The sequence below is a fragment of the Onthophagus taurus genome, unplaced genomic scaffold (assembly GCF_036711975.1).
Source record: "Onthophagus taurus isolate NC unplaced genomic scaffold, IU_Otau_3.0 ScKx7SY_16, whole genome shotgun sequence".
Taxonomy (NCBI): domain Eukaryota; kingdom Metazoa; phylum Arthropoda; class Insecta; order Coleoptera; family Scarabaeidae; genus Onthophagus; species Onthophagus taurus.
The window spans coordinates 2,826,862-2,852,155 of NW_027248941.1; the positions used below are offsets into that span (position 1 = coordinate 2,826,862).

A 25,294-nucleotide genomic window follows, 5' to 3' on the forward strand; every position below is an offset into this window, starting at 1 on the left:
ATTTAATGTTTATTAAACATTTTATTTACGTTTTTTCATTTTAATTATATACATAGGGAACCGAATAACATAAAAAAATAGGAAAAAAGTGTAAATCCCTTGTAAGACGTTTACAATAGTAAACTTAAATCATTTTAACATTTTTAATCAAAAGGAATCTAATAAATTAGGACAAATAATAATCAAACTAATAAAAACCCATCGAGGTTTTTAAGGGAATGCTTTTTTTAATATTCCTAAACATCACTCAATCAAATTTAAATCCGAAATCTCTCACACACATACAATTCTAATAAAGAAAAAGATATCTAACGGTCTAAATGATTTACTAGTTTATTTTTTTAGCCTTCGAAATCCTCTTGTGGTAACTTTGAGCCAACGAATTAACTATCGAAACTACGAAATATATCACCATCGCAATAACAAACTTCTCAAAAATCGAGGACAAAATATTTCCGCTCTTTTCCGCGTCCCCACCGACCCCTTTTCGATGCAGCTTGGTTTTCTGGTCGTCCAAAAACGTTTTAAACGGGATCTGAAGCGCCTCCCCCACAATCGGAACAACTTTTAACCACTCCAAAGCCGTCAAAATCAACGCCTCGTTGAACGCGATGATCACAAACAGCTTTTGAATGTGCATCTTAATCAAAGCCTTCCCAATAAGCGTCGCACCGAAAAACGTCCAAAATGGAACCAAAAAATGCCCGCAAGTTATCCCGGCGAGATCAAAAAGTGGATTTGGGATACTAGCGCAAGCCAAGATTCCTAAAAATCCCACTTTTTGTACTATATCTTCCACGAACAGTTTCCCCTTTTCAATTAGGGTCAAATCCTCCTTTTTTTTGCGCTGTAATTCTTCAAATTCTGCTAAATCGTTATCTTCGTCATCGGGGTCGATACTAAATTTAAAAAAATTAATTAATTTTGAGCGTATTTAATATAAATTGATTAAATACCCCGATAATCGCGCTGCTCTCGCCATAAAATACGGGGGAAGCTCGCCTAAAGCAGTTCCGGCCCCCCAACACATCGATTCTAACCTCACTTTTGATATAATCGACCAAATCGAAATATCAGATGTGCTTCCATCTGCTGGACATACAACTCTAAAAATTAAATTAATTAATTAAGTTGATAACAATAAAAAATTACGTACTCATCAGGATATGGTGGTTCAGGAAAATTTAAAGACCCACATTCATACGCGGCGATCGTAACTTGAGCTATATGGGGTCCTAAATATAATAAGAAAGTGTGTAAACCAGTTCCGAGCCCCACCGAAGATAAAATTCCTAAAAAATAATTAAAAAATTTATTTTAACCTCAAAAAAATTTTGACGTTTCAAAATTTATTTTAACCTCAAAAAATTTTTTGACGTTTTATAATTAATTTTAACCTCAAAAAGTTATTTGACATTTCTCACCTAAACCTAACCAATAAAGACACCACAATAATTGTTTGTACAAATTGTTGGCTAAAGTCTGTTGGGGGCCGCTAAATTTTAAGCTGCACGTCATCGAAATCGTTAAGATCGCGATAAAAACGACGGTTTTTCGAAACTCCAAAAATTTTCTTCCGTAAATTCCGGTTAATACAAAAACTTCCCTCGCGAAATATTCTAAGGTGAGTAAAGGTTTTTTGTGGAGAACTATTCCGCTTCGTTCGTCCTTTTCGGATTGTTTGTTTGAGGCATCTTTACGTGATTGGGGACGGGCGCTTTTCTCGGACGGAGGCGCTGATCCGTTGGTGGTTACGTTTAAATGTTTTTTTGATGTCATCTTGTGCACCAAACGTTGTAACTAAAAATAACAAACACTTGTTTAACGTTTTGATGATAAATTTGAAATAAATTCCGATGTCATTGTGGTGAAGGTTTAAAATCTAGGCCAACAGCGTTGTAGAAAGCTACATTTTTTGTTCTCGATTTAAAATCGCGCGTGTATCAAGTACCAATGCCAATGTCGCTTGGAACAATTCCCATTTTATCAAGATTTTTTTTTTAAGCACTTAAAGATAAGAATTTTATTTCTAAATCTAAGTCTAAAATAAATTTAAAAAAATTCGTGCTTTATTAACTACAAAAAAAACTCAAACGGCAAAATTAAACCAATTCGTACCAATTCGGTTTTAGTTCCGGTGGTTTTTTGACCACGTTTTCTACACTCCGCTTTCAATTGATCTTTCGTCAAAACACTTAAATCATCGAATGTTGGTTGCTTTGGGGCTGCACTCGTTGTTTGGCGACCCCCAACAACAACAACAGGGGCTGATGCTGTGTTAGCCGCTTTCGAACGGCCCCTCTTCCCGGCCATACAGTATTTATTCTAAATACATTAATTTTAAAGGTTACACTTTTTCTTCGACTTCTAACATAAAAATGATTCTAACTTTGTGATGATTTTATCTTTATTTTGATTAATGCACACAATTAAGCGAAATTAAATGAAAACTACGCTGAAAACTCAAAAAAATGGGGGCAACACAAAGGTGACATAACCTCAAAAAGCATTACGTGACGTTTGTGCGGGTTTTAACGCAAATTAATTCTTTCTACTTACTTGTTAAAGAGTTATATAAGTCGTTTAGATATGCACATCGTTTTTACTTATACTTTAATAAAGGAATTGCAAATAATCGGATTAATTCTGAACAATGAAGTGTTAAAAGTGACGTTTACAAAGGGTGCCAACCTAATTTATTATCAAAATATCTTTATCAAGATTTAAAAAAAATTTAATAATCCTTAAATAATTAAACAAAATTAATTAAATTTCATAATTATCAAAGCAAAATTTAGCTAAATTAAAATTAACAAGAAAATTCTCGCAAAATTGGTTGCCTAGCTCAAAAATTTAATTTAAACAAATATTTAATTAAACAATAAATTATTTCGATGATACTAATAAAGCTTGACCCTAAAAATAAAGCAATTGCACCTCCGAATGAAACTGAAACAAAAAAACTCTCTCAGAATGTTATTAGATAATAATATTTTATTTTACCAATTAAATCTTCAAAACTAAACAACACTTTCCTCCTATATTTAGTTGTAGGGGGTAATAACCCCCATCTAAACGTTAATCTTTGATCGAAATATCCAAATTCCCTAAAAAATGACTTCACATTAAAATCCAGTTTAAATAATAATTTAATCGTATTCACCAATAAGTAATTTTTGGAATTTGGGGTAAATACCGAATAATATTACACGGTTGAGGACACTCACACCCAAATTTCGATGGGGGCTCAACGATTAACTTAGCAAACTTAGCCGCACACAATAACCCGCTTACATTGCATATTTTAGCCTCTTCATTAAAAGTTTTATAAAAATACGGTGCACAACCGCACAAATTAATCATTTTTTTATAACGACACGATACATAACAAAAAGTCGTACTAAAAATTCCCAAATTTTCTTCTAAAGGTTCATCTTCGAACCGACATTTCCTTTGGTACGGAGATAAAGATTTTAAGTTGTAATCAGAAGCGGTTTCTTGCATTCTATAATTAATTTCAACCTCTTGACTTGACCCAACAAGCCAAGGTAACTCCGACGATGAATGTACGATATCCAGAGGGGAATGTATATAAAACTAAAACCAAAAAATTAAATTAATTTGAAACATAACCTCAATTATTTACATTTATTGATGAATCCGACTCTGTATCGTATCTAGCGTAACACAAACCATTTAAATAATGACAACTTTGTAAATGAGATACTTCTTTTGAAGTGTTTAAATCAACTCGGATTAAATTCGAGTATTTAGAGTTCATCGTAAAACATACTCCTAGCTCGGTTAAAATCATTTCCCAAGTTGATTGTACCTTTAAATCGGATGTAACTAAAATCCCATCGATGTCTGGATGAACGAATAAAGCTAAATTCAACATATCAATATTTTCTAAATTAGAATCATTTTTAAATCGATTAAAATCGTTTAAATTTAAATACGAAATATTTGACACGACTTCAACAAAACTCAAATAATAATCATAATTATTATCATTTTTATTCAATCCCCACGTTTTTAAGATATAAATTTCCGCTTTATTTTCATCGACTTTGTTTAAAAGGCATCCAGTGGCAGCCGGAAACAAATTATTCCAATTCCTAAAATCTTTTTCGATTGAAACAACGGTCGGATTTGCTAGATAACGGTTCCAATTTGATAAAGAAGCTAAAATTCCTCCGGTTAAAGCTGATATTATGATTAATAACCAAAATATTCTAAAAAAAAAGATACATAAAATAATACATTTATAATTAATTTCTTTTAAAACACCTCTCCATGGGATGTAATTTAAAATTAACTAAATACAAAACACCATGAATCGTCGATTCGGTACAAAACGATTTTATTGCTACAAAGACATCTTTTAAGTGGGGAGGCATCGCTAAGAATCATTTTGGTTCCCCCGATCAGTTGGTTTTATTCATCGAGTTGATGTAAATTCGATTTAGATCCATTTAGATAAAATAAATAATATGGAATTTGTATTTAAAACGATTTTATTGATTTTAAGACGTCTTTTAAGATCGTTTGGAGTAATTTTTGTGCCCCCAATCAAGATGATTTTTTTCATTGTGTTGATGTGAATCCAATTTAGATCCATTTAGATTAAGTAAATTGTTTGGGGGTTAGTTCTTAAAAGGATTTTATTGATTTTATTAAATCGTATTTATTTTTGATAGATTTTTACCATTTTTATTTATTTAAAAAGTTAGGTTATGTTTATTTTGAATAAAATTTAAAATTCTTTAAGTGAACATAGAGGGCACTATTTTATTCTATTATTTTAAAGATTATTCTTGATAAGTTGAATATTTCGATTTAGATACATTTAAAGTAAATTTTAAAGGAAGTTGTTTTTAAAAGTATTATGAATCATATTTATTTTTGTTTCACTTATTTGTTTTAAAAATTAGTTTATAAATATCAAATATTTTAAACAATTAGAAGTGGGAAAAAAAAGGAAATTAATTCGTATTAAATCACAATTTTTTACTCTAACAATCGAATTAAACACAATAATTTAATTTTCAATTTAATTTAATTCATATTCGAACGTACCCAATATTTTGACAAACGACAATTAGCATCCGTCCATCTGTCAAATTAAAGACAAAAAATTCGCTAACGAATCCCTTTTAACTCATCTTTATGAGTTAATTCGAATCGATTTGGGCTAATGTAGAGTCCAGGCTAAAGAAACAAGGTAAATTTCGCGGTCGGGCACAAATTTTTAGCGAAATAACCGAAATTTTTTTTAGTTGGTGTTTGATGTGAATTTAACCTAAAAATAAAAACATTTTTGCGAAGTAATCGGCGTGTTATGGCCTCCGGAAGACAATTCGGGACGACGAACGGTCCCAATTCGGCTCGACAAAAACGCTTTTCAATCGATGACGCGTTCGAGGAAGAAACCGATGAAGCGATTAAAGTGTACGGAGCAACAACGACGATGTCCCCGGTTGGGTCTGTTGTGGGAGTTGCGAATATCGATGGGAATAATACTAATTCACGGTGAATTAAATCGATTTTATTAATTAATTTGGTTAATTTTTGTGTTTTTTTAGGAATTATCGGTTAGTTAACGATGGTTCTCGCGATTCCGACTCGTTAATCCAAGATTTTTACGATGGCTCACACCAAGATCCTTCGATATCGCGATCTTGTTTTCGACACCCGAAGGTGCGTGAAAATTGGAGGATGGTGCTTGCGGCGACGACGCTTTTAGTGATCGGATTGGGGTTATTAGGGACTGGGATTTTAGCGTTGGCGGAGCCGCAAGCTGGGCTGCAGGGTGCCGTCTTTTTAATAGCCGGGTTTATTTGTTTCGTCCCAGGGGCTTATCACGTTGTTTATATTTATTTGGCCGCTAAAGGACGTAGGGGTTATCATTTTCATAATTTACCATTATTTACTTAGATAAAGGAAGTAATTGTATGAGGAATAATAATAAGATGGAAGAAGTTATTAAGGTTAGGTTCTTTTGTGATATTTGCAATAATGGTGAAGAAGAGCTCTCTTTGGTTTTAATTTTTAACTTTATTTTTATAAAGCGGAGGTTAAGTTAAGTTGAATCTCAAAGAAAAGACTTAAAACGATGATAATAAAAGTAATTAAGTAACGTAATAAGTGAAGAAGATTAATTAATTTCTTTTCTGTTGTGGTTGTGTGTTTCTAACCTCAAAAAAAATTAAATTTAAAAGGATTAAATTTAAAATTTGTATATTACTAGAACGTATTGATTTAATTAATTTATGAGAGGACTACGTAAGTAATTGTAACAATAAAATATTTTAAAATATGAAAAAAAACTTTTTTTCGAGAACAATGCTTTTAATAATTCTATTTATTCAACTTATTAAATAATCTTATTTGCACAAGTCGATTCCTTTTGTTCTGAATTAAAAAACATTCCTTTAAAAAGTTCCTATTCGCATTATTTCAATTTATTTCATCATTGTCACTTTAAATCACCTCCTTTGAAGCATATTGAATAATCACCATAATGATTGGGGAAAATAACGTTACTTTAGAAGCTTTAGAACCATTGAGAAGCGAAGAAAAACCAACACAACAAAATTCAGAAGTGAAATTATACAAAATCCGATGGGTTGTGCTAACTTTATTCTTCTTATACGGTTGTTCAAGTGCTGTACAATGGGTTCAATACAGCATCATCACCAACATCATAATGCGATATTATAGCGTTACTTCAGTTGCTGTGGATTGGACTTCAATGATTGCAATGATAACTTATCCTCCATTAATGATCCCAGGGTTTTATTTCGTCGATAAAATGGTGAGTTCTTACTCCTAATTTAATCTCAATTAATTTACATTAAATTAATTTTTTTAGGGATTAAGGTTTTCTGCTTTATCGGGAGTAATCGGAACAGCAATTGGAACTTGGATTAAAGTATTTTCGGTATCTCCGGACCGTTTTTGGGTAACCTTTTTGGGACAAACCGTCGTTTTCGTCTCGCAAATCTTCATTTTGAGTATGCCCCCTAAAATTGCTGCGGTTTGGTTCGGGCCTAACGAAGTTTCAACCGCCACATCAATCGGAGTGATCGGACAACAACTCGGGAATGCAATCGGATTTATTTTACCGCCAATGATTGTTAAAAATCACGATAATTTGGATGATATCGGACGGGAATTGTCGTATATGTTTTATGGGGTTGCCGCTTATACTACGCCAATCGTTATTTTGGTTTATTTTTGTAAGATTTTGTTTTGATAGTTATTCTTTTAATTGATTTTTTATTTTAAGTTTGTAAGTCGCAACCGGATCATCCACCGAGTCAAGCTCAAGCTTATCAGAGATTAAATGCGACGGAGTTTACTCAAAAGCAATATTGGCGGAGCTACAGACAGTTATTGTCGAATAAAGCGTTTTGGTTGTTGATGGTTTCATACGGAATGAATATTGGAGTGTATGCTGGGATTTGCACTTTACTAAATCAATTTATTTTATCATATTTTAAAGTAGGCATTAATTTATAATATTTTTTTTAATCTTAAACGTCTCAATTCATTTTCGTTTTCGAATTACTTATTAATTTAAAAAATTATTTATAGGTTATGGTTTTTTAGGTTAATGTCACAACGTCACTTTTAATTTTCTCTTTCATCTTGATAATACTTCATTACGTGATCAAATCATTTACAAATAATCAATTTAATTTACAACGTTTTTTTTATCTCTTCATTTTCGTTTTTAATTTATTTCCGAAATTCAAGCAAATATTGACCAATTTGGGAATTTTCACTTTTAATTTTATTTGGGTTGGTAATTAAATCAATTTAATTTTAGGTTAATGTCAAAAACATAATTTTCCACTTTTTCTTTCATTTTGTTAATAATTATTAACATTCTCCGCATTTCTTAACAAAATCCTCCTTATTCTTCATTATTTCACAAAATTTCTCTTTCCAAATTAGAATTAGGTCTCTCTGAAACCCATTCCATTTCAAATATTTAATTTAATTAATTTTTAAACTAAAAAAGTTTTAACCTCAATTTATTTGTGTCAAACTGTCAAATTTTTTTTATGTCAATACATCTAATATACAAAATCACCAATATCGAAATAATATTTTTTTTAAATCATTTTTTAGAACGCCGAAGAAGACGCAGGAAGAATGGGCCTCCTTTTAGTAGTTTTCGGAATTTTCGGCTCCCTCATTTTCGGAATAATTCTCGATCGTACCAAAAAATTCAAAGAAACCACCCTCGGGTTGTACACAATGACCGTTTTGGGGGTTTTATCGTTCAGCTTCGCTTTGGAGACACGCTCAAAAGCTGTGGTTTACGCGAGCGTCGCATTTCTTGGGTGATTATCAATCAAATTGTTTAATTTAACGAATTAAATTGATTAAAATTTAATTTTAGATTCTTCCAAAACGCTTATTACCCTGCCGGATTCGAATTTGCCGCCGAATTAACGTACCCTCAACCGGAAAGTACCAGCTCAGGTTTAATCATTTCAATGTCGCAGGTTTTCGGGGTTATTTTCACTTTGGCTTTGGGGGTTTTATTAAAAGAATTTGGAACGTTTTGGGCGTTGTGTCTAATGGTTTTTTTCTTGTTTATTGGGTGTTGTGTCACGGTGATTATCCCAAACGATCTAAGGAGGCAAAAAGTTGACCAAAAACATTAATTTTAATTTTAACCTAATCTTTATTGCTTTTTTGGTATAAAATACAATTAATATATTAAATTTTTGTTTTATTTATTAAGTTTATTTAAGTTATAGAGTTTCGTTTCCTTGCGTCGAATTATTAACCGTTTCGTTGCTAATCCGGCGAATTTTGACTTGGCCGCTTTGAAATCGCTCAATAAACTCGGTGATTGAGTCAATGGTGAGCTCTACTCCATACTCCATCGGGGCGTATTTCCTCGCGGGGAGATCGAGCGCTATCAAAAGGGGGACCACCTCGTCTAAATCGATCAAATCGCGCAACAAATCGGTCGCGTCGCAATCTGGCGCGATTAAGAATTGCAAAAAGTTGTCGTCTTGGAAAAATTCGTCGTAAACGGTGTTCAAGTTGATGTTGTTCCGCTTGAAATAAGACTCCGCGATTGGGTTTAAAACGGTTTCGGCGAATTGCACCTCGGTTTCTTCCGAGTCAACGAATAAAATAATTGCGGGGTAATCGTGTAATCTACTTATATAGCGCTCCGATAGGATATTAACGGATCGCGCTTTCCATGGGAAGTTTAACCCAAGTGGATCTTCCGCGATTTCGGCTCTCCCTTCCATCGTAATAACGTGCCCGTTATTGTCTAAAAGGAGCAATGTGGGGATTCCCCTTATCCCGTATAATTCAGCGAGCTCCCCGCGGACTTTAACTTGCTGAAAGGGGATGCACAACCAAGGCATTGATTCTATGTAGGTCTCGTAAGAATCTTGACTCCTAAAATGGGGAACATGTTGAATTAGAAACATAAAAAGAAAAAAAGGAAAAAAAGGGGTTGAATGAATACAAGTTGATGTGGGATTTAAAAGCTTCGCGTTGAAAGCGATTTCCCCTTTTTCTCGCCGAATGGGAAACAAAGAAAAAAAGTTTTCACCCCTTTCGAGTTAATGACTTTTTTTTAACTCACCTATCGCTACTCACGAAAATTATTTCAAAATCGACCTCTTTTTTTCGAATCGCGTTGTATACGGACGCTAATTGCGGGGTGAACGCTTTACAGGGTGGACACTAAAAACGAATTTTTCTTTTTAAATAAAAAAATGTTTTTAATCAAAAAATACCCAATGCGCTGAAAAATAAAATCCTTTCACACTCATTTGAAAATCGGAGTAATTCTTTTCGTCCCATTTCATATTATGTTCCTTTTTGTACATCCCCCCCGGTTTTAAAACGACGTCTTTTAGTACTTCCTCAACCGGTCGCGGTCTCCATGGGAACAAAGCCCCCGTAGGGTCTTCACCGAGTCTTTCTTGGGCGGCAGCACTGATAACACAGCCGTCTTTGTCGAGTAAAACCAAGGTTGGCACCCCCGATTTAATACGGTATCTCCGCGATAATTTCGTTTTTAAGTGGATTTCGGTGAAGGGGACCGCGAACCACGGCAAATTCAACAAACTCTCGCGATGGCTGTTCTCGATGTCCTCGTAAAAATCGTTGTGCGCCCAAAGAACCACTTGGACGACTTGAAAATTAAACGATTTTCCGATATTGATACGTTCGTAAAGATCTCGCAAACGCTTCACGACTTCATCACCGTGCACGTTCGCGAACGAGAAGTAAACCCCCAAAATCTCGCTTTTTTTTAACGTCTCGAACGTGGGGACCAATTCTTGTTCTTTCGTTTCGCTCAAACTCGCACATTTTATTATCGTTTTACCAAAAAGACGTTCTTGCCACTTTAATTTTACTTCCATTATTTTTAATTAATTCGTTATCATTTTTTAAAATATTTAATTAAAATTTTTTGTTGTGGTTAAAAAATGCGTTGCGTCGCGACGCCCGTAGTTAACTGCGCGAAGTTGGCGTCTTCACCCCCTACAACGAAATGCGCATGCGCACCCGATAATTCAAATTTATTTAGAGCCATCTTTTATTGAATAGCCCAATCTATTTTTTTTATTATTTATTTTGAGAAAATTTAAACATTTACATTAAAAAAAATTCTAAGTGTTAATTTAATTCAATTTTTACATCATTAATTATTAATTAAAGTGCGCTTCTTTTCTTATATTTGACTAGGACATAGATTTTTTTGTTTTTACTTTTACATTAATTAAAAATTATTTTTTTCCAATATTTTTTTAAAATATATGGCATAACACCTACATACTTAATTAATTAAACTAATTCTTGGAATAAATACAAATAATCACTTTCAATAATAAAAAACATAACAAATTAACTTCTTTTTTTTGGCAGTAGAGGTCCTCGCTTTCAATTAATTCCACATTCAATTCCTCAGAATGACATAACCTCAATTCTTCAATAACATTTTAATCACTTTGTATCTTTTGATGCATCATCGTCAACAAAATATCAGAATATTGCTGCATTACTTTCACGAAAGCATCTTGATCGTTCATAACACCCTTCGAAAACAATTCTTTCAACGCAATAATCTTCTCAGTTTGATTCACCGTCTCACCGCAACCATTCGTTGTCACATTTAATTGGATCCGCTTTAACGCTACATCTTGAAGCACATTTTGCATCCTCGCAATCGATAGTTCCAAATTTTTTACCATATCGGATTTTTTTACATTCCGTTGAGGCTCCTCTGATGATGAATCAACCCATAATCTTCGATAAAGCTCTTCAACATTATTCGCAGCTATCGTTAATGATTCTGCTACTTTATCACAAAGTTGTTTTGATACTAAAAAATAAATAATTAAAAAAGTGAGGTTATAAAATAAAAAAGGAAACAGAGTGAAGTTAGATTCAAAAAAAAAGGGGTTGGCAATTAAAATAAATAAGAAAGTGAGGTTATAAAATAAAAAATTTAAACAAAGTGAAGTTAGGTCCAAAAAAAAGGTGAGGTTATAAAATTACTTACATTGAGCTGTAGAGACATCCAATTTTTCAGGAGATTCAACATCAATCCCAATTAAAGTAGTTTCTAAATCGTCTTGAATCTCGACCGATTTTTTTCGTAGATTTTTCCCCGAATCTTTTCCCGAAGAATTTTTTCGCAACTCCGATAAATTCCTAGTTCGTGGCGGAACGACGGGTTTTTGCACGATTTTGGCCGCCTCATCCTCCGAACTGGTGTCCCCATTCCCCACAGTGCTTAAATTCACTAAAAATCACGCAAAAACGAAACGTAAAAACAATAAACATAACCTAAAGATTATTTTAATGTAATAAATTTGGGTGGCGGCGCCATCTCTTTTTTGAGAAATGAACTAAATTGAATACAAAAAATTCTTTTGAGGTTATGTAATGATTTTTTTAAAAATTTTTGATTTAAATCAATATTAGTCACTTACTAACGGAATGAGCGTGCCTCTTGCGATGAAGTGTGTTATTAGTCGATTTATTAGCTAATTTATTTAATGAACTAATAGTGGGACGCATAAGCCTACTTGAAATTTTCTTTTCGGCGATTATCTCCGGCTCGGAATCCGATTGGGGCTGATTCAAAGCACTTGTACTGCTACTTTTCATCATCGAAACCATATTTAACGTTTTATTATAACCCCTCCCGTTACTAATGCTTTGCGTACCCCCACCGGCTCCATGAACGGTCATTCTCGATGATGAAACGGAAGTACTTTTTTGGTGTTTCCCTGAAACTATTAAATAATAAAGAAATAATTTATTTCTTAACGAAATTTTGCGTAAATTAAATGAATGAATACCTTTATCGATTTTTCTTTTTGGTTGAATAGGAGCGGGTGGCGTCTGCATGCTCAGGTCGCTTAAACTACACGATCTACGCAAACTATTGTCTACGACTATGATCGTGGCAAACAAAAAAAATCATGCAATATAAATCACAATGTTCAATAAAAATCATGCAAAAATATGTATAAAAATGATGGAACGAATCGAACGAAAGCTGCAAAACCATGCGGAATTCTTAAATAATTAAGTAAATCAGGAAAGGAATTCGATAATAATAAATTGAACTTAATCGTTAACATCAAAACATCGAATAAAGAAATTGTTGATAAATCACCTTGATTTTTATCACTCGGCGTTGGATTTAATCTTCGCTCAACGAAATTAGGTAAGCTTAAATTTCGCCTTCTCACTTTCGGAGGACCTCCTAAATTATTATGCAAACTCCTCGAATTACTCATCATCGTTTCGTACATATTCGATAAAGCCCGAACTTTTCCCTTCGAAACGTTTTGCTTAAAACATTCAACTAAATCGTTTATCGTTTGAATTTTCTTTTGGATTTCGTTTAAAATCTTAATGTTTTCGAGTGCCGATTGGATCCGATCGATCGAAGACGAATTCATTTGGACCACGTTTTTATTTACCTTTAATTTGTCTTTTTCCGAGTGATCCCACAAATTTTTCGTCTCCAAACTGTCGTAAAATTTCTCGTCGACATTTAAATTATTCTCTAAAGAATCAAAATCGAAGTTATTCGATTTTAATAAAAAATTATTTCCATTTTCGCAATCTTTGTCTACGTTTTTTTCTTTATAATTAATCTCGATCGTTCGTTCCGACGATGAATTCGAAGGGGCTAAATTCTCCAAGTTATTATTTTTGTTGTTTTTATAAAAATCTTCTTTTTTGATGTATTCGTAGGTTTTTTTTCGAGTTTTCGAGCTGTGTCTCCGAATCGCTTTTGGAGGCTTATGAAAAACCTTTTTATCATCAAACAAACCTTTCGATAATAAATGGCGATCCAATGAGGAAGTTTCTTGTATTTGATTCCGATTTCGCTCAAAATTTAAATTCGTTAATGTAAATTTTTGATTGCCAAGACTCGACTCGAAAATTTCCAAATTCATCTCCGGCTTATTATTCAACACATTACGATATTTACTTTTATATTGTTTATTTTTCGACTCCAACGATGGAATATGCATTATATCCCTTGATTTAGACGGCCCCGATTTAGTTTCAACCACAAAAGAAATCCCTTTTTGCGAATTTCTTTTTGAGGTTATGTTCTCATTAATGTAACCTTGTTTATAACCAACTTCGCATTGATTGAGACCAACTTGACATTGTTTTGAGCTAATTTCACGTTCATAAACATAACCTCCCTTATTAACTTCTTCGTTTTTATTAAAATTTTTCGTAATTTTCTCAAATTTCTCCAATTTTTTTTGGAAATCGACGCTCATCATCGGCGATTTAACAGACTTTTTAATAAAAACAACCTCGTTTAGCAAATCGGTTTGTGTTTCGACGTGTTTTTGATTGAATTCATTTTTGAGGTTAAATTCGCTCGATGTAAAAGTGTGAGATCGTTTTAAATTAATTTCGCTCTGAGAGCTTTTATTTTTGCGATAAGATGAAAATAAAACCTCTAAAGGGGCCGATTTGCAATCGGAATCGTTCGATAAAACGCTTTCGAGGCTATTACAATAACTTTTATTACTTATAACCTCAAAATTTTCTTCGGATAAAATCGAATCTTGCGAGTTTTTATTACTCGGGTTCAAATAGAAGCTATTACTTTTTGGTAAATTGCATTCGTGGTGGTGATAAAACTCGGTGTAATCCAATTCTTTTTGGTATTTGTAAATTTCGTTATTCGAGACGCACCGCCTCGGAGGGATTAAGCTCTTCGATTTTTTGCTTGTGTTGTTAAAGCTGCACTCTTCTAATGAATCGGAGCTAAAATTATCATCATCCTCAACGTTTAAGTTTAAATCTTTACTAAATCGTTCGATATCGTCGCAAATCTCTCGGAAACCTTTATCGGTGTCATTTTCGTCTTTAAAGTCGACGAAGTAGCTGAATGATTTTCTTGGGCCCTTATCTTTATCGATAAAATCGGAAAAACTCACCTCTTCGTTTACCGGGGAAACGGGTAAGCTTTTATGCATTTTGTATTTAACCAAAGTTTTATCGAGTTGTAACTTTCTCGGTTTTATCATCGCGGCTAAATTTTTAACATTCCTTTCGGGACTTTTATTTAATATATCACTTAAAACCAAACTGTTATTAACTAAATTATCTGTGTTATTGTTATTTGCGTTATTAGATGGCGTTGTTATGTTAGTAATGGATAATAATGGGTTTTGGTTAAGGTGGTGACAGCCGCACGGTTGCAGCTCCGTCGAATCCGTGTCTGTGATCGTGTAAGGAAAATCCTTACAGTTTATGATTTCGGGTGGACGAAGAAATTGGCAACTCTGTTGTTCCGTACCTGATTTAGGACTTTGGATGTCACCCCGCGATAATGATCCATTAGGACTACCCCATTTATCACGTTCCGGAATGTGGGAAAGATCGTGAATCGATTTACTATATTTCAACGGGCTGTTATGACCCACCTAAAATTTAAAAAAAATTAATAGTATATTAAAAAACTAGTTTCGTAAGACACAGAATTCAAATTTAAAGACGAGTGGCGAAGCGACGAGTTTTTTAATAAATGAGTTAAAATATTTGACATGATGAGAAGATAGTTACAAACGTGCATTTTTAGACTTTTCCCGACAGATGGCTCTATCGTTTTTTTTTCAAGTGACATTTTTTGATGGTTCATGAAAAAAAATTTATTTAAAAAAAAATTATGAGCTCAAATAGCTTTCATTGACGCGAATTACAAAAAAAATAATTTAAATTAAACAACGTACGTTAGCTAATTTCTTTTTGGTGTCGGCAATCATTTTCGATAACTCCTCCCTTTTTTTTAAAGTGTCCGGGTCGTTTTTCGCTTGCCTCGTCGCATTAATAACGTTTATATTCCGCAATTGCGTCGTCGTCGCCCCCAATCTCGTGTGATACTGAGAGGAAATTGAGGATTTATTCAATCCAGGGGTTGAAGCCTCCATCGTCTCAACACCACTTAAACTCTCGAACGTTGATTGCAAATATTTTTCACGATTACTTAATTGATCCAACGATTCCGAACTAACCGATAAGAAAGACATCGGATTTCTATCGGTGTTTTCACCGCTCGGAGTTGAAGCCTAAAAAATAAGTTATTTAAACAAAAAAATTTTAATTTACAATAATTTACCTCGTCGTCATCATCATCGGATTCTTGACTTCCGGAAATCGAAGTTGGTTGTTGAACCGCTAACGGAATCAATGGGAAATTCCTTTTCGATTTTCTCACTGATTTCCGCAACTCATCCGCGTCAATATTCGTAACGGTGAATTCACTCCCACTCGCAGAATCAATTTGGGACGGATAATAAAGCGGTTGATGATGATGGTGCCGCTGATGCCGATTATATTCATGATCCGAGTCAATATCAGCATCATGCGCTGTCGATTCAGTATCGGGATCGCGCCCTAACGACCCCAAAGCGCTATCATCGGTGAGAATCCGCGTCCTTTCCGACGAAGGAAGACGAGATGATGGAGAATTTGAGGTTATGTTCGTTTGTGGGGTTTGTTTGAAATCGTCGCGGTATTGTCTCGATTCTGTGCCGCTATCTAACGAGCTATCTTTTGAACCGTCCGAATCGACTCTTCGATCTGTTTTTTTTTTTATTAAATTTCTTTTGAATTAAAGTATAATGAAAAGGTATTTTTATTTACCTCCAATTGAGCTGAAAGAAATAACGCTATTAGCGGAATAAAACGTCAAAATGTTTTCTTCGGCTCGTTGCGCCCAACGCCCTTTAGGTGGCGCCACTTTGTAGGGAGAAGCAGGGGTGCTCGTCACTTCCGGGATGCGTTTTCGAGCCCATTGAGGTAATTGTCCTACGCTAAATCTGAAAATAAGTAATAAAAAAAATAGTTAAAAATTAATTTTGAAGTTATTCAATAAATTACAATAAGATTTTTTTTCTATTAACGTGGATGTGTTGTGAAGTTAGTGCGAGTAATAGGGAATTTTTGTTACGTCAAGTTTTTTAATCAAAATTGACGTTTAAACTTTTAAAATTCAAAATCATAATATAATTATCGATTTTGCAATTATAATTAAATGTTTTTACGTAATTTTATTTAAAAAATTTAAAAATCCAATTATTTTAGTTCCAGTAAATGTTATTAAAAGATGACGAAATTTTATAGGGTCCCTAGGTAATACCAACAGATACCTTAAAAATTTGACATTTATAGACTTTTTAAACTTTAATTATTAATTAGGAAATGTAAGAAGGAATTTGCACTTCAATTATCTCTTAGAGATGGCTCTGAAGGGTCTTTGTTATAAATTGGGTGGATAAAACGTTATCTCTAAAATTAAGCGATATAAAAAAGTTTAACCTAAAAATTAAATCAAAATGGCAGGTTTTTCTTGATTTAATCCAACTATTTTTGTTGTTGTTTATAAAACATAGGATTGTTTGGTATCAAATTAAAGTACTTTTAATTTTCTGTAAGAATTTTCCGTTTTTTTTTGTGATTAATTGAGTAATAATTAATAAAAGTACCTGTAATTATCTATTCCACTTTCGTATAATTCGGAACTTTGCCCCCCATCACTAAAAATATCGGAATCTAATGCTTTCCCTTGCCTCATCGCTTGTTGGCTGAGCCTAGCATGCATCGTAACAACCATATCATGAGGAACTTTCCATACGAATATACAACTAAAATTAAAAAATATAAAAACAAGTTTTTTTAAAAAATAAGTAAAACGAACCCATCCCCACTCGCAGAAATCAGTCTTTTACAATCATTGGTAAACCTTAACCCAGTGGCTAACTCAGAATGACCACACATCGTAGCCATACATTCACCGGTGTAATAATCATAAACGCTCAGCGATTTATCAGTACAAGATGTTGCTAAATAAATTCCCGATCGATCTAAAGCCACCTTAATTAACGTGCCTTCATCACCGGTACTCCCTTTAAAACTTTTCGTGTGTTTTCCCGTTGCAACGCTGTAAACGCGCACGTTTCGATCTTGACACGCCGTTATGACGTGTTTTTGCCCCGAATCGACTTCCATATCGTACAAGGTCGCTTTTCCGGTTGCGTTATTACCACGGGTGAATTGAGCACTCCCATTCGGGGTCCCACCAAGCGAGCGAAAAATTAAACATTTATCGGCACCACACGAAACCATCTGTAACGATCCATCCGGGCTGTTTAATAATCGCACCGCTGTTATTGATGATGAGTGATCATCGAGGGTTTGTAAAAAAGCGTAGTTGTTTGATACATCGAATACGTGAATTAAACGGTCTCGACTTGCGCTCACTAACAATTTGTGGTCGGAATACTCTGAGGATGAATACTCTAAACAAAGTACTTCAGCGTCGTGGGCTTCGATTTTTAAGATTTCTTTCATATTTCCAGTTTCGTGGATGTGGATGTTTCCGGCGCGATCCCCACTCGCTAAGTGTTTCCCATCTGGGCTTAATTTAACGCAACGAACGCCATTTCTGCTATCGTATGATGTATTGGTCTCCGTTTTATCAGCCGGGGTTGATACGTTCGTTTGGGATAAATCGGTGTCTTTCAAAAAGGTTAATTCATCATCAATGTAGACGGATTTTAACAATTCATCGCTATAAATATTTCCTTGGTAAATCCCCCGGGACGTGTTTTGCGTGAGTTTATCTAACGTCCAAAGACGAATCGTGTCATCTGAACTACAACTTAAAAAACTGCCCGGTGGTAAAGCCCCCCCACTCGGTGGGGCCATCTCCACGCCCCAAATGCACGCGGAATGAAACAAGAAAGAATGCGATTTCCCCACACGTCTAATATTGTGGACATCCCAAATATAAATCGAGTGATCGTTGTAAATGCAAGTTAATTTATTGTTGGTTTCATCGTAAGTCGCTGCTATTGTATCGGGGTATTTCGCCTCAGAAGGTGGGGAAGACATGTGTCTAAAAAAATTCAAATTAATACCTTTAATTATATTAAAGAATTAATTAACTCACTGGATTGCCAAACCAGAACTAACATCGACTCCTAAATAATGAGTCCTTGGAAGAGTAGTAACAAAATGAAGCGTAATCGGGTCAAAACATCTCACGATTCCTTCAGCACAACCAACAAAAATGTATTTTTCACCTATCACAATACAATTGGCACTAGTTGTCTAAAAAAAATAAATTAATCAAATAAATCACCAAATTAATTATAGAACATACCCTTAACTCTACCCATTTATCAAGCAGTCTTCTATTATTAAACTCGCAAAGTAATCCGGACCTGGTAACCGCATATGTACTATCACCACATTGTCCCCTCCCGCACGCGACATCACAAAAATAATTATTCCTTTGGACCCCCAAAATCGCGGAGCGTCCCATTAACGGCACCGCCTCCGTGTATTTAGCCTTTCCATACTCGAGGAACCAAAACTTGACGTGCCGATTACCCACTGTGACGAAATAACTCCCGTTTTCGGCGAAAGCGAGCGCCTTTACCTTCATGCTGACTTTGTTGCTGGCCACTTTGACGTTGTTCCGCCAGTCCCACACGTTTACGATCATATCGTGTTGCGTGCCGATTGAAACGACGAATTTGTTCGACGGCGAGAACGCCACGCAGCATATTCCGTATTTGTGCGATTGAAATTCGGCGATTTGTTGAGGTTGCGGGAAAAGTCCCGGTTGGGTCGATTGAGGGTCGCTTTGTAAATCCCATACTCGGACGGCTGGTTGGTGACCAAATTCACCTAATAAAGAGAAAAAAATATTAATTTGTTATTGAAACACGTAAATTTGTTCATATCTAATTGACAGTTAAATCTGTCACATATTAAAAAGAAAGGTGGTGCCATCTAGTGATTCGTTTAATTCGAATCAAAATGAAATTATTTTTATTTTATTATAAAGATGTGTGTTATATAGATTGTTCTAATTAAATTTAACTTTTTTAAAATTTTAAATTCATTAAATAATGTTTGTAAAAATTTTAGGTTGGTACCAAATTGATGAAGCTTACTTCAGACAATTAATGGCAGTCTTTTAGGTTATGTGACTCAAATTAAATTATTTATTTCAATATTACAAAAATAAAAAGTAACGAAACACGTAATTTTAATCCATCGATAACAATAAGAAACCTTTTTACTGTATAAACCTAGATTTTCTCGCCTTCAGCAAATTAATTATTTGATTTCGATGAAATAACGCTTTTTTCTGCTTTTCTAGGTCGCTATTTTCCACAGATAATTGCTACAATTTGCCAACATCTGCTACTCTTGTGGATTACATAGCAGGTGGTTATAATCGATGGAATAAAACGCCTTTTTTAACTCTAACCTGTTACTAAATATCGTCCGCAAGATGAAAACGCTAAAGATGTGATGCTTTTCCGATTGGTGTTGACGATATGGTTTTGTTCGCCGGTTTGGGTGTTAAATAAAACCACAGTGCATCTAAAAATTTAAAAAAAAATTAATTAAAATCGTTGATTTTGTTTTATTTGAAAAGTAGATCGAGAGATTTCTTATTTCCGATTCATTGTGGGACTTTTACAACAAGTACAATGGGTCGTTGTCGTGGAAGTCGATTTAAAGTAACGGGATTTTCGTTTTAATGGAACGGATAATATCGCGAGGCTTTAATTGTCGAGACAAGTCTCAGTAAAACCACTTTGCCAAGAAAACGATTGGGTATTTTTAAAAATGACCTATACTATTTGTGATTTGTTGCGTAACATTTTGCGCCGACAAACAAACCGAGAGGTGATCAAGATTCAATGTGACCTAAAACAAATCGGCGTTAATCGAATAAAAAAACTTACCCGGCCGGATATGCAATAAGATCTCCGTTTGGACTCGAATGAAGCGCTGAATTACTCGAAACCGTCACTCCCAATACTTTTTCTAATTTAATCTGGAAGGAATAATTAATAATTTTAGATTAAATCGGAAAAACTATGCGATATTTTTTTAGGGTTATGTTGATATTGAAATTGACATTAAGTTTAAGTGCCAACTTAAAATTTTTAAGAAAATAAAATCCCCAAATTATTTTTAATTATTTTAAATTATTTAAATTTTTGCGATGGATAATTTACAAAGTAATAAAGCGTTATTTTTAACGATGATTTTAAATAATACGCAAAAGTGGGCGGAAAAATGCAATTTACACGTGCACAAACAATAATAATAATCGTATTGTGTAAATTTGTTATTAAAACCAACTTAAATTTTCATGTCAAAATGAAAAGTTAATTTAATTAATTTTAAGTTAATTAATTTGTTTATTAATTTTTCTTCATTACCTTATAAGTACAAACGATTTCACGTTCGATTAACGGCATAGAATTTCTGGGCATCATTTTCGTATACTTTTATTAAGTTTTAAACCCAATTTCCTATGAGAAACATTTTTGTTATTATTGTTTAAATAAAAACAAATAAATAAAAGAAAAACGATGGCGTGAATAAAAACGAAAATGAAATTATCTATTTGGTCGATGACGAATCCCAAGGACGTTTACTAAACAGTTTAAACACGCGGATTCCACCGGATCAGCAGAGCAGGTAGAAGCGTGGGTTGAAGGCGTTTTCCTCTACTTCTTGAACACACTCAACTCTCAACGATTCGACACGCATCTGGGTGTTCATTGGCGTTCGATGGTTTAGGCGGATAAGAATTGGGTCAGTTACAAGTTCTCGGCGAAGATTAAAATGAAAATTTTTCCTCAATACAGTAATTTTCGTTTTCGAATCGAACACGCAAAAAATGCAGGCTTAATTCCCCTATAAAGCACAAAATGTTAAACAACTTAAAGAGCGAATAAATCGTGAGGTGAAGAAAGTAGTCAAGAAACGAGAGATTGGCTTTCTAATTCCGAGGCAAGATGATGAAGAAGAACCGAATGTGGATTTTTTTTTTATTTTAATCGAATGTGAAAGTGATTTCGCAGATTTTATTTGATCTCGTATCATTAAAATGATGCTTTATATAAAATGAGAGGTTAAAGACCCTACATTTAATTAATTATGGACTAGGTAAATGAAACGATTCTAATCTGGTAATGATAACGAAATCATAACTCATCGCTTCCGGGGTAATTTGGGTCAATTTGCTTGATGAAATGAGGGGTTGAAACCAATTAGACCACGCCCGAGGCAAATAAAAAATTTCTTTTTTTGTAGTAGGTCTTAAAATGATTTAGAATTGGAAAGGAAACTGAAAATGCTTTAAAATGAATCCAAACTCGATGGGGTTATCTCTAAAATTAAGTGAGATACAATAAAATTTAACCAAAAAATTAATTCAAAATGGCGGATTTATAACCTAACTTTTTTTTTATTGAGTATGGGGTTATTTGGTAACAAATTAAAGGAAATTTGATGGAGATGGCGAATTTGATGAAAATTTTAATCAAACATTTTTTTTAAATTTATAAAATAACTTTAAACATTCTAACCGCAAAGGAAATTAAAAATGCTTTAAAATGAGTCTAAACTCGATGGGGATATCTTTAACATCAATAAAGATACTAATAAATAATTAAAAAAATAAAATGGCGGTTATTAACCTAACTTTTTTATTAAACATAGGGTTGTTTGGTATCAAATTAAAGAATTTTTCATCTTGTTTAAGAATTTCTCATTTTCATTGAGTTTAAAATAAAAAAAAGCGAATCGATTTTTTTGACATTTGACGTTTAACCTAACTTTTTTACTTTTTAATGAAAATATGTCGTGTTTGGTATCAAATTAAAGGGATTTTATTGTCTTTAAGAATTTCGCGTTATTTTCGAGTTTAAAATAAAAATTAAGATAGAAAATTTTAAAATTTGAAAGATAAATGTTAAAATTTACTTAAATAACGTTATATTTAAGTTGAAGGTAACGGAATTTAAAACGGAACCTAACAAAAATAATTGTTACAAGTTTAAACCTAAAAACCAGTTAAATATAAAGAACATAAAGAGAATAAAAGAATTCCAGGAAGAAATTCAAGTCGAGCATTAAAGGTCGCGAAATATAGAAAATAAGAGAAAGAAATGCACAGGAAAATTAACGGAGCATTAATTTTTCCTTTCCATATCCATTCGTAACCTGAAACGTTAAACCAAAAGGTTTCAATTACGTTCAAATGGGAATACGCTTTTTAAAACGGTGAAAAATTACATTGAAAAAACACAGGAAGAGGATGTTAAGCGAAGAAAAAAAACTCTGAGACGTGATTGTCGACAAAAACGGATTTCGAATACCAAAGAAGAAAGACAATGAAGAAAATAAAGAAATTTGTATGCAAGAAACGCAAGGAATTTACTGAAAAGAAACGTTTTCATAAAAGTTACATAATAAAAAAGCAATAAAAAAGAAGTAATAAAGAAAATAAATTAAAAATTAACTAACCTGTTGAATAATCATCGCTTAAAATCCAAAATCTTAAAATTTTCATTAAATCAACTTAATCAAGGTTATGTTTTGAAACATTTTTGGAATCACAACAAAAACTTAAACCACCAAAATCGAATTAAAAACGAATTGGAAAAAAGAGTTGCTCACGGCACGGAATCTAACGATAGACTGGCGACGTTTTAAAGACAATCTCATTTCGTGTGAAGTGTGTGACGTTTTGAATCTATATGGTATGAAGGTAGAAGAAGGAGGAAGGAGAAAAGAACGTGGGTTGCTTTCTAAATCGTTTATAACTTATAAATAATAAGAAAACACGATTTAAAAAAGAATTAACTTGTTAATTCGTTTTAAATCGATTCATCGCAGTTAAATTAATAATAATAATTCTCAAAAATTAAACTTCATTTAAAAAAAAATTGAGGTTAGAATTTTTAAACCTGTCAATTTGACATTTGTCAAATTTTTTTGAGGTTAATTAATTATTTAAATTTAATTAATTTACTTACCCTATCGGTAATTCTGTCCTCGGTTTTCCCTCGCTTTAAATTAGGGGCTCGAACCACTTTACACTCCATTTTTAAGACTAAATTATTAAACAGATAATTTTAAAATCTCATTTTTGATTTTCTTTTGGGTTATTTCACTTAATCCTTTAAAAAACACTCCATCTGAAACAAAATCGGGACGTTGAATGAATAAATATTCTCTTCTCTCATCGTTCGGTTTACATCTATTGTGTTCAATTCATTGTTTAGCGAGGTTAATCGTCTATGAAATTGTTTTAAATTCAAAAATTAAATTATGACGCAATTAAATCAAATATTTTTAGATTTTTACATAACCTCAAACACGATAAATAAGTTAAACAAGAAATAATCGATGCTTTTGTGTAAATATTTGAGCGTTAAATTAAGTTATTTGTTTTAAACAATTACCACGGGAGGAGAGTAAAAGTAACAATTAACTCACCGAAACCTTGAAACATTAATACCCCTTCACGCGTTAATTCAACGAAAACATTTTAAAACGACCAAATCAAACGCGAAAATCGATTTTATTTCTTAGATTCTTTTTAGGTAGTGTTATTTATTTATTTTAGGTATATTGTTGGCACGTACTCGACGGAAACGATATTTACGCGGATAATACGAATGGAATTGTTGAGTTTAACGAAACGATATTAAAACACTTAAAATAAACTTAAAAATCGATTGATTACAGGTACTTTTCGCGCTGGAAAAATGTTGTCTTTACGCGGTGTTGCATGTTTAGATGTGTGGCGGCCATTTTTGATTGCGGACAAGTTGTCGGTCGGTAAATTAGGAACGCGTGGCGACATCTCTGATCAAAATTTTAAACATCGAATATGTCACAGCGATTTCTTTTTTAGTTTAATTAATTTATTTATTAATATTATATAAACGCATATGTATAAATGTTAAATCGTTTCATTTTATACTAAAAAAATTAAATTACAAACTTTTTGTTGGAATTTGTGATTTTTTAATCACAATTTTTTTCCATTTTAACTGAAAGATGGCACTGATTGAGAATTTTAAAATTATTAATTAAAGATTAATTACTTATTTATTTACAATAAATAATATTAAAAATAAAATCCACTAACCTAATCTTACGAGTCGCAGCGTTTCAGTTGGGTTAAAAAGGATTTTGAATAAATCACCTTTGGAGGCATCCTAAACCTTCAATTCTTTACTGCAACTTGACTTTGTATTATTCAACACAGCCTAACTCATCTATAATTTATTATTTAGTTCAATTAGTTCATTTATTAACTTACCAACAAATAAAAACAACATAACCAAAAAATTGAGGTTATGTTTAACGTTTATGTGAATTAAATAATTTTTGTAATATAATTAACTTACTTATCCCGATTTATGTTCATTATTTAAACATAAATTGGTCCTTTTCCTTAAAAAAAAGTAATAGTTGCTTTTCCGTTATTAATTAAACACTGCAGAATCACTTCCTTCACCTTTTTTATGGTACATAAACGATCCTTATGGGTGTTATATCTCAAATAACCAAATAAAAAAGAATCTAGCATCATAGAAGTGCTTGATTCGAAGAGATTTACATCATTTTTTCCCATTTCGTAAAACATAACCTAAAAAAAATGTTTAAAGAGTCTATTTAAAATAAAATGATTGTTTACCTTATTAATATGCAGCAAAATCTTAATTTTGGTGAGGATTAACATTAAATAAAAGGGGAATTAATTAGAAAAAAATTAAAGATACGTTGTTTGAATGATAGCTGATTTTTAGCAAGGTCAACTTGTCACCAAAAGAGGGCGCGCAAAATTGTTATTTTAATTTTAATAAAAATTAATGTCTGTAATTATTGAATTATTAATAAATTCGTTATTATT

At 32.9% G+C, this 25,294-nt stretch overlaps 6 protein-coding genes across 14 annotated transcripts; 2 read left to right on the forward strand and 4 right to left on the reverse strand.

The window, feature by feature from the left end:
* Window position 1: 1 nt before the first annotated feature.
* On the reverse strand, window positions 2-2,687 carry LOC111417659 (Transport and Golgi organization 5). 2 transcript variants are annotated; one of them, XM_023050011.2, is made up of 6 exons: window positions 2,560-2,650; window positions 2,119-2,325; window positions 1,425-1,800; window positions 1,157-1,292; window positions 957-1,106; window positions 2-899 (listed from the first exon to the last, which is right to left on the reverse strand). In XM_023050011.2, the coding sequence occupies exons 2-6, from the start codon at window positions 2,311-2,313 to the stop codon at window positions 329-331; spliced, it is 1,428 nt and encodes a 475-aa protein (XP_022905779.1). In that variant the 5' UTR covers window positions 2,314-2,325; window positions 2,560-2,650; the 3' UTR covers window positions 2-328. The 2 variants fall into 2 exon arrangements, with proteins under 2 accessions (XP_022905779.1, XP_022905786.1); XM_023050018.2 differs by lacking the exon at window positions 2,119-2,325 and having other exon boundaries at window positions 2,560-2,687.
* Window positions 2,560-4,766, reverse strand: LOC111417643 (sodium channel protein Nach-like). 2 transcript variants are annotated; one of them, XM_023049988.2, is made up of 6 exons: window positions 4,709-4,766; window positions 4,291-4,652; window positions 3,647-4,235; window positions 3,164-3,597; window positions 3,004-3,107; window positions 2,560-2,949 (listed from the first exon to the last, which is right to left on the reverse strand). In XM_023049988.2, exons 2-6 carry the CDS (start codon window positions 4,398-4,400, stop codon window positions 2,846-2,848), a joined length of 1,341 nt encoding a protein of 446 aa, XP_022905756.2. In that variant the 5' UTR covers window positions 4,401-4,652; window positions 4,709-4,766; the 3' UTR covers window positions 2,560-2,845. The 2 variants fall into 2 exon arrangements, with proteins under 2 accessions (XP_022905756.2, XP_022905765.2); XM_023049997.2 differs by lacking the exon at window positions 2,560-2,949 and having other exon boundaries at window positions 3,030-3,107; window positions 3,295-3,597; window positions 4,291-4,757.
* A 305-nt stretch (window positions 4,767-5,071) lies between these two features.
* On the forward strand, window positions 5,072-6,403 carry LOC111417619 (transmembrane protein 134). Its single transcript, XM_023049960.2, has 3 exons — window positions 5,072-5,224; window positions 5,280-5,532; window positions 5,586-6,403. Exons 2-3 carry the CDS (start codon window positions 5,342-5,344, stop codon window positions 5,935-5,937), a joined length of 543 nt encoding a protein of 180 aa, XP_022905728.1. The 5' UTR covers window positions 5,072-5,224; window positions 5,280-5,341; the 3' UTR covers window positions 5,938-6,403.
* Window positions 6,404-6,434: 31 nt separating this feature from the next.
* Window positions 6,435-8,741, forward strand: LOC111417613 (choline/ethanolamine transporter flvcr2b-like). The gene is made up of 5 exons (XM_023049949.2): window positions 6,435-6,817; window positions 6,875-7,241; window positions 7,292-7,506; window positions 8,140-8,354; window positions 8,414-8,741. The coding sequence occupies exons 1-5, from the start codon at window positions 6,524-6,526 to the stop codon at window positions 8,679-8,681; spliced, it is 1,359 nt and encodes a 452-aa protein (XP_022905717.2). The 5' UTR covers window positions 6,435-6,523; the 3' UTR covers window positions 8,682-8,741.
* Window positions 7,292-10,508, reverse strand: LOC111417603 (nucleoredoxin-like). Its single transcript, XM_023049937.2, has 3 exons — window positions 9,783-10,508; window positions 9,629-9,729; window positions 7,292-9,438 (listed from the first exon to the last, which is right to left on the reverse strand). The coding sequence occupies exons 1-3, from the start codon at window positions 10,413-10,415 to the stop codon at window positions 8,772-8,774; spliced, it is 1,401 nt and encodes a 466-aa protein (XP_022905705.1). The 5' UTR covers window positions 10,416-10,508; the 3' UTR covers window positions 7,292-8,771.
* Window positions 10,509-10,609: 101 nt separating this feature from the next.
* On the reverse strand, window positions 10,610-25,148 carry LOC111417532 (WD repeat domain 62). 7 transcript variants are annotated; one of them, XM_071201134.1, is made up of 18 exons: window positions 25,079-25,148; window positions 24,789-25,030; window positions 24,527-24,656; window positions 23,406-23,567; window positions 20,316-20,407; window positions 19,832-19,947; window positions 18,713-19,242; window positions 18,500-18,660; window positions 17,246-18,445; window positions 17,034-17,192; window positions 16,192-16,367; window positions 15,665-16,128; window positions 15,279-15,614; window positions 14,846-14,972; window positions 12,363-12,458; window positions 11,991-12,296; window positions 11,558-11,800; window positions 10,610-11,377 (listed from the first exon to the last, which is right to left on the reverse strand). In XM_071201134.1, the coding sequence occupies exons 4-18, from the start codon at window positions 23,472-23,474 to the stop codon at window positions 10,995-10,997; spliced, it is 4,458 nt and encodes a 1,485-aa protein (XP_071057235.1). In that variant the 5' UTR covers window positions 23,475-23,567; window positions 24,527-24,656; window positions 24,789-25,030; window positions 25,079-25,148; the 3' UTR covers window positions 10,610-10,994. The 7 variants fall into 7 exon arrangements, with proteins under 7 accessions (XP_071057235.1, XP_071057236.1, XP_071057239.1 ...); XM_071201135.1 differs by lacking the exons at window positions 24,527-24,656; window positions 24,789-25,030; window positions 25,079-25,148 and adding exons at window positions 20,799-20,891; window positions 23,869-24,188; XM_071201138.1 differs by lacking the exons at window positions 24,527-24,656; window positions 24,789-25,030; window positions 25,079-25,148 and adding an exon at window positions 23,869-24,188 and having other exon boundaries at window positions 12,087-12,296.
* Between the last annotated feature and the right edge of the window lie 146 nt (window positions 25,149-25,294).